Source organism: Drosophila obscura, unplaced genomic scaffold, assembly GCF_018151105.1.
Source record: "Drosophila obscura isolate BZ-5 IFL unplaced genomic scaffold, ASM1815110v1 contig_179, whole genome shotgun sequence".
Lineage (NCBI taxonomy): Eukaryota > Metazoa > Arthropoda > Insecta > Diptera > Drosophilidae > Drosophila > Drosophila obscura.
This window is the reverse complement of record NW_024542766.1, coordinates 2,548,727-2,556,222: the sequence shown is the minus strand read 5'-3', so window position 1 is coordinate 2,556,222 and position 7,496 is coordinate 2,548,727. Positions and strand designations below refer to the sequence as shown.

The 7,496-nt window shown below is 46.9% G+C and overlaps 4 protein-coding genes and 1 non-coding gene across 5 annotated transcripts; 2 read left to right on the top strand and 3 right to left on the bottom strand.

Annotated features, from left to right (window-relative positions):
• Nucleotides 1-374: 374 nt before the first annotated feature.
• Nucleotides 375-1,170, bottom strand: LOC111075435 (trafficking protein particle complex subunit 4). Its single transcript, XM_022368732.2, has 2 exons — nucleotides 938-1,170; nucleotides 375-886 (listed from the first exon to the last, which is right to left on the bottom strand). Exons 1-2 carry the CDS (start codon nucleotides 1,110-1,112, stop codon nucleotides 402-404), a joined length of 660 nt encoding a protein of 219 aa, XP_022224424.1. The 5' UTR covers nucleotides 1,113-1,170; the 3' UTR covers nucleotides 375-401.
• A 312-nt stretch (nucleotides 1,171-1,482) lies between these two features.
• On the top strand, nucleotides 1,483-2,407 carry LOC111075436 (probable cGMP 3',5'-cyclic phosphodiesterase subunit delta). Its single transcript, XM_022368734.2, has one exon. The coding sequence runs from the start codon at nucleotides 1,642-1,644 to the stop codon at nucleotides 2,095-2,097; it is 456 nt and encodes a 151-aa protein (XP_022224426.1). The 5' UTR covers nucleotides 1,483-1,641; the 3' UTR covers nucleotides 2,098-2,407.
• Nucleotides 2,408-2,529: 122 nt separating this feature from the next.
• Nucleotides 2,530-6,707, top strand: LOC111075433 (glutactin). Its single transcript, XM_022368730.2, has 5 exons — nucleotides 2,530-3,368; nucleotides 4,066-4,221; nucleotides 4,285-4,981; nucleotides 5,055-5,251; nucleotides 5,306-6,707. Exons 1-5 carry the CDS (start codon nucleotides 2,976-2,978, stop codon nucleotides 5,948-5,950), a joined length of 2,088 nt encoding a protein of 695 aa, XP_022224422.2. The 5' UTR covers nucleotides 2,530-2,975; the 3' UTR covers nucleotides 5,951-6,707.
• Nucleotides 3,780-3,851, bottom strand: Trnad-guc. The gene has a single exon. It is a non-coding gene; the product is annotated as a tRNA-Asp (tRNA).
• On the bottom strand, nucleotides 6,311-6,865 carry LOC111075439 (C-type lectin 37Db-like). Its single transcript, XM_022368736.2, has one exon. The coding sequence runs from the start codon at nucleotides 6,863-6,865 to the stop codon at nucleotides 6,311-6,313; it is 555 nt and encodes a 184-aa protein (XP_022224428.2).
• Between the last annotated feature and the right edge of the window lie 631 nt (nucleotides 6,866-7,496).

Genomic DNA, 7,496 nt, shown 5'->3' with positions numbered 1-7,496 from the left:
AAGGTACCTATTCTATATAACAGTTTATTATTGATTTATATACCTTCTTACGTATGTACATACTATATTTATGTTAGTAATTCCTTATATACACATCTATAGATGTGTATAGACTGGCGTCGTCCGGCAGCCCCTTTGGCGCATCAGAAAATGTTCGTGATCGGATGAGTCCTGCCAAGCAATTGGCATTGGAAAAGAGCATTAACCTTATTGTTGTTGGTGCAATATGATTGCAAGCGATCGATCAAGGATTAGACACCGAGAGGCATTCACCCAAACGACTATCGTGTAAAGTTGGTGCAGCCAGCAGCTTCCTCCATTTTTTTTCTGTCTGATTGAATATCGTTTCAAGAGACAACAGAAAACAGATCCGATAACAGAGTATAAAATGTAGCTAACGTTTATTTATCAATATTGCTAATGCCCGTCTTCTCCACCTGCGCGAGGAGCTCCTGCAGCTTATTATCGAAGAGCTCGCACCGAATGGGCATCTCCAGCGAGTAGAAGGGATTCTTGAGGACGTAGTCCGAGTACAGCTCGTAGACCTTGCGCAGCAGCAGATCGATGCCGTTGAGCCCCGTCTCTGAGATCACAATGAACTTGATGCCGGTGAGTGTTTGGAAGCAGTGCAGCGTGAAGGTGTCCGCCTCCAGCAGCTCAATGCCGGAGCTCTTTGGCTCGGGGCTCAGTTGGCTGGCGATGGCGAACAGCGGATAGAACATGCTGGCCAGAAAGATCTTCTCGTTGGTTGTCATCTTGGGACGGCTGAACTTCAGGCTTATGGGATAGTTCTCCGCGGCCTCCAGAGTCGTTTTCACGTCGCGCCCGTCCTCCAGTGTGATGCCATTAACGGGAATCCCATTCACGGCCACCAGGACATGGCCCACTGGAAAGTCAATGTGTAGTGTGATTTGCATTAATACCAGGGAACGCCTACCGTTTATTCCATCCTTCCGATTAAAGGCCACCGACACCTTCTTGGAGTCGTAGTCGAGCACCAGATCCAGGGGATATGTGAATGTCTTCTCGTGCTCAATGCGAGGCACATGGTTGTCCAGGTTGAATATAAGACCACCCGATTTGCTAACTATATAGACTCCATAGATAATCATTGGCTTAATTGTTGCAAATTTTGTTGTTAAACCAAAGAGGGCACATCGATAGTATCGATATTTTGCTGCTAGCCTCTACTATCGATGGTTTTGCGACTATCATGATAGTATCGATTGTTTTTTTCAAAACATTCAATGTTGATATTCCTCGATTTTGATATTCCGTTTAATATTACAGTTTAGTTTTACAGTTGCCTCTGTTTACAAAACACAGCTGATTCATCAACCCTGTTTTAGCTATGTTCCACACTATGTTCCATTCCTTGCCGCAATTTTCTGCGGTGCTGGAGACAGGCCTTCAATTTAAGTACCCACCGGTCGACAATGGGTTAAGCGTGAATCGATGAATCTGAAAAAATATCATATCAACCACTTAGATATCGGCCAGCTGTTTGAATATTAAAAATAAACATAATTGATTTTCTACCCAAAAATATATTGAAGTGTGCTGCAAAAAGTGGCCGCTCTCTTCGTTGTGCACAGGACAGGACTGAGACTGCCAGCGACGGTGACGTGACCGGCGACAGCGATGGGTTCCGACGACCAGAGTGCCGCCGACAAGATCCATAAGGGATTCCAGATAAATTACATGATATTGCGTGACGCGGACAGCGGCAAGATAATATGGCAAGAGAACAAGGACTTCTCGGCCCCGGACGTGGAGCACGAGGCGCGGGTGCCCGTCAAAATACTGGACATGCGGGCGGTGTCGCGTGAGATCAACTTCAGCACCGTCGAGTCGATGGAGAACTTTCGGCTTGACCAGAAGGTGCTGTTCAAGGGCCGCATCATGGAGGAGTGGTTCTTCGAGATGGGCTTCGTCGGCGCCAGCACCACCAACACCTGGCAGTCGACGATCGAGGCGGCCCCCGAGTCCCAAATGATGCCAGCCAAGGTCTTAAATGGCAATGTGACAATTCAAACCAGTTTCTATGACAACGAAACACTCATCACAAAATCGGTTGTGCGCCTCTACTACATCTAAGTGAATGTGAGTCAGAGTCGGCCCACACACTCGCACACGGCCAGGTGTTCACTCTGCACACTCGCCCACACACAAACAAACAAACAAACATACATATATATATATACATAAGTCTATATATTTATAGCCGATCTTCTGCAATTCTGCCCGATGCTAATGCACCACCAACGTCTCAAAATGTTCTCCGCGAAACAGTTCGCTGCTCTTTGAAGTTTCTGCATTTGAATGCATATTGTTAGTGCGTTTGTAGTTCTAGAATCTAGATGAATGCATTTTAATATAATTTTACACGACACATACTATATTAATTTATTAATAAAGAGTTAACGAATGTAACATGCACACATACGATTAACTACGACAGTAACAAAAGGATTGGAAATGGCTTAGCATAATGGCATTTGTCATTTCTCATTGCCTTGGCTCTGACTCTGACTCTGATTTGATTATACCCAATGGCGCCAGATCCACAGCCAGATCCAACTGATTGGGAGAAAACGCCGAGGGGATCGTCTTTGATCGTATTTGTTTGTGGCTCTGTTTTACTTTCAACAGCAGCATAATCTCCCCAAGAACCAAATCAGCTATGGCTGTGCCTCGATGAATATTCATGGGCTGTGTTCGCAGAGTTGAGAGGTGGACTTGGATGGGTCGAGAGTTTGCGAAGAGCAAAGAGGAGGCAGAGTGCTGTCAACGGCTACGACTTGACCCAATTTTATGGCGCTGCTGTGGCTGCGCCTCATCTGAATTAGAACTCGTGCCCGGTCAAGAGTCACTCGATAATGCCGAGAAAGTCTTCGTCGTGGCCAGTGGTCGAGGCAGCCAGCAGTTCTACTTGTCCCTCCAACCCCAACGGAACCACAAAGTGAAGTCTAGACATGGCAAGGATACGTGGTGGTGTGCTGATCCTCCTGGCGATCGTGCTTCTGGCCCTGGCAGCCAGCAGCCACGCTGAGAAATCCCAAAAGCAGCAAAAGCAAAGGCAGCAGAGACCCATGACCGGATTGGGACAGGCGATGGGAAATCAGAAGAACAGACGCCCCAACAAGAATCAACAGGCAGCCGGGCAGAAGCAGAGACCCAACAAACAGAAGCAGCCACAGACACAGCAGCAGCAGCAGCAGCAGGCCAATATCCCAGACTCGAATGTGTTCACCGCATCGGTGCCCGTTCTGGGCAGACTTCGCGGTCGGACCTTGAACACGGACTGGTCTGGCAAAAAAATAATGCAATTCGTCGATGTGCCATATGGAAAGGCAGAGCGCTTCAAGGTGAGTTCTGGATATTTCCTCTGATTCTGATTTCTCCAATTATTTTAAAATTCCAAAAATGTTTTAAAAAGAAATTTCTCTGTCCATGAGTTGGAAACCAATTTTTTTTTTGCGCAACTTTCACAGTCCTTGATACGTTACGCGGGAGACCAGGATTAAATTTCCTGTCGGGGACGGATGTAAAAATTCTCTAATTTTTTTTTATTTTTTTTGTGCGTACTTTGGTTTAACTTTTAGGGCATTATTTATAAATCTAAATGGTCTACCACAGTTTTGCATTCAATTAGGAGTATATTTTTTCAATACTTTCACTTTTTTACCCCAGACATAATTTAATATAACATAGTATAAATATTAATAACTTGCCAAATTCAAAAAAAAGAAGAAGAAAATAAAAATGTTTTCACATCTCTCCCCGACGGGGAATTGAACCCCGGTCTCCCGCGTGACAGGCGGGGATACTGACCACTATACTATCGAGGATGTGGCGATCAAAGCGGCAAAAACTGTCCGAAAGAACCTTCAACTTATGGTTGCATACAAATTGTGACCAAGCAAAGAGTAAATTAATCTAATACTCGTAGTACATCCGTTGTCGAGGGAGCTAAAAATACAAACTAAATATGTAGATTAAAACCAACAGATTTGAGATTTAACTGAAATTTATTGACTCTTCTCTGCTTTTGATTGGCTTTAGGCAGCGGAACCGGCATCGCCCTGGAGAGGCGTTCTTCCCGCCCATCGTCACCACCCCGGTTGCCCGTCCATACAGGATCTGCTCAAGTACGCCAAATTGGAGGAGAATGGCTTCGATGTCGAGGACTGTCTTCGCCTCACCATCAGCACCAAAGCGGTAAGTGAAAATCTTCGCAAGTGAAAATTCCTGATGGATTTAGGCTCTCCCTGCCGTTTCCAGATGGAGGGAGATCTCGCGCCAGTTATGGTGTATATACATGGCGACTTCTTCTACGACGGCGATTCCGTGGAGGCCGCTCCTGGCTATCTGCTGGAGCAGGATGTGGTGCTGGTTTCGGTGCGGTACCGCCTGGGGCCATTCGGCTTCCTGTCTACCATGAGTGACGACATGCCTGGAAACGCGGCCGTCAGCGATATCATCCTGGCCCTCAAGTGGGTGCAGAAGCACATTGGCTCCTTCGGTGGCGATCCACAGCGGGTCACTCTCTTCGGCCAGGTGGGCGGTGCTGCACTTGTCAACGTGCTTACCCTGAGCCCGGCCGTGCCGGCGGGTCTTTTCCACCGAGTCATCTATCAGTCGGGCACGGCGCTGTCGCCCGCCTTTATCACAGACACCCCGCTGGCAGCCACCAAGGACATTGCTCGCATCGCCGGCTGCAAGCAGCTGGCCAAGGTGGAGTCGCTGAACAAGTGCCTAATGCGGCTCAACGCCACTATGCTGTTGGCTGCCTTCAGCATCCATGGCGAGGACAAGCCATCGCTGAGCGGCGGCGCCTATGGTGGGGTCCAGCTGGTCATCGGCGGACCATCCGGCATTCTGCCGGAGCATCCCGGACGTCTGCTGGCTGCCGAGAAGTTCCAGGCCTATCCCACAATGGGTGGCAGCGTCAAGCATGGCGGTACCTTCATACTGAGAGGTGAGTGGAGACACGGACACTGCCACACTGGTATAATCTTGCGACTGAATTCCCATTCCCATTCTCGTGGCAGACATATTTGCGGACAGCTTCAACGAAACAATTCTGGATGAGAAGCTGACTGGACGGCAGTACATCGAGACCATTATTGAGCAGGCCAATGGGGCGGATCCCACTGGCTCCTGGAGTGAGTTTGCCGACGAGGAGATCTTCAGTGCCGAGGACATCAAGAACGGCAGCTTCAAACGTCTCACCCCAGGACTGATCGATGTGAGTAGAAAATTAACCCACCCGAATGCCAACACTAATTATTACCGAGTGTAGCTGTGCAGCACGATTTCGCTGAAGAATCCCGTGCTCTTGGTGCTTCAGGCCAATGCCAAGAAGCTGCCCAACAACACCTATCTGTACACCTTTGACTACGAGGGGGAGATGAACCGGTATGGCACCAGCGATGAGGAGGCTTCATTTGTGCCCTTCGACATGGGCGTGTCGCTGACCGACGACAACCTCTACCTTTTCCCCTGGCCACGCTTCCAGATGCTCAACTCCAACCGTGACATCAAGGTAGCCAGGCGCATGGTGGCCCTGTGGACGTCCTTCGCCAAGACGGGAGTACCCGTGGCCCCGGGTCTGCCCGCCTGGCCACCGATGACCGACGACACGGGACCATATATGCGTATGGGTCGCACGATCAGCTTCGGCGACAACTATCTCGACGAGTACAGCATTGCGGTCGAGGAGGTCAAGCGGGGCTACAGTCTGGTCAACGAGGATTACTATGACCTGGAGTCGGCTTTGCTGGCGGCCACCAACCGGGATAGGTTGACGCCTGACGCCGACGCCGAGGACGATCAGGAGGATGAAGAGGAGGACGACAACGAGACGACTGCCAATGAGGGGCGCGGACAAAATTTGGTGTTCATTGCCAAGAAGTCAACGCGCATCCAAAAAACAGTAAAAATTTAATGCCACTGGCACTCAGTCGGATTCATGTGCGATTTGCTTAAAGTAATTTATTAATGCATTTCACAAATATACGCTGCAACGTCATTAAAATTATTTTTTATATACATATTAAATACCCTAGGAGAGGGTATGCTTATGTGTATGTTCATTTACTCTGATCACCGTATCAATTAAATGTCTGACAGACGGTCAGAAGGTTCCAGTTGACGCCGAAAATGAATAATTTCATTTGCTATGTGTGATTTGTACTTTTAATCACTTTTCTCGGTGAATCACTGATAAGTAAAATTCTCACAATTAAATACTACATATATATTTCCGGATGCTAGTGGCATGCAACGAACACTGGTGTTACAATATTTATTCATCATTATTCGGTGCGCCAGTCTCGCAAATAAAATACGAATTGAGCCAACATGGGGCGTCGTTCATTAGGAATGGCCTGTTTTGTTGTGACTTAAGCTCTACGCAATGTTCATAGTTTCCATAATTGTTTGGTTCACCATAAACCCACTTGAGGAAAGTCGCCCTCCTTCCAGTATTCTGCGCCCGAAACAAGCCCTCATTGGCCAGGTCGGAGATGCCCAGCCAATAGTGACGGCCGCGGATGAGTCTTTGCAAAATGGAATTCAGTTCTTGTTGGTTTTCCGGATCCGCCAGATGGCCACCCATGTTAGTGCATATATTCAATGCGGAATGCCAGTTGACTTTTTGATTCTCCTCAATGTAGAAGTACTTTGAACCGATATTCAAGAAGTTCCCCAAGCCTCCCGACTGCTGCGACTGCAGCACTGCCATCTGATTCTCCACCCTGTCCAGCCGTCCAGAATTTCCACTCACCGAATCACTTGTCAAGGATCCTTGCAGATGCACAGCAATCCACATGCACAGGAGCAGAGACACAAGCTTGAACATTCTATAAGTTACTCAAAATGTGCAATAGCACAAGGCAACAGATCAGAAAGAAATGATTTCGAATTGTAATTGCTGAACTCATGCCATGCCTTTTATAGGCAGCGGATTTTCACTGTTTGAAATTATCAGCGATTGAAAGTTTTCCAGGCTACATACAGATACGACATTATATTAGAGAACTCAAAGCGTGATTGCACTTAGAGAAAAAATATTCATAATAGTTAGGCCATTATGAGATTTCTATGTTTACAACTTAGCTCTCTATTATTTATATGAACCAGATTGTACCGGTTAGACATTCTTCTGCAAGTGTTAGTACAGCTTATGTCGGAAAGTACTCGAAGAAAAAAAGTCGCAACAAAAAACACAAGACTTTTAATTCGCCTTTGTCAATGAAGAAAATTGGACCAGTGCAAAATAACAAAAATTTGTCATTGCGAAATATTGCCGCGTGATAAGAATGCGATTTGGTATGACTTCCAATACCAGGAATAACACTTGATACCAGAGGTGATCTTGATATACTATGACTACAAATAAATCAGAGATGCATAGTTTGGATTTTGTTGGTCTTTTGACGTTTGAATTAAATATATTCCTGAAAAAACCCAATTGTTGATTCACTGTTACC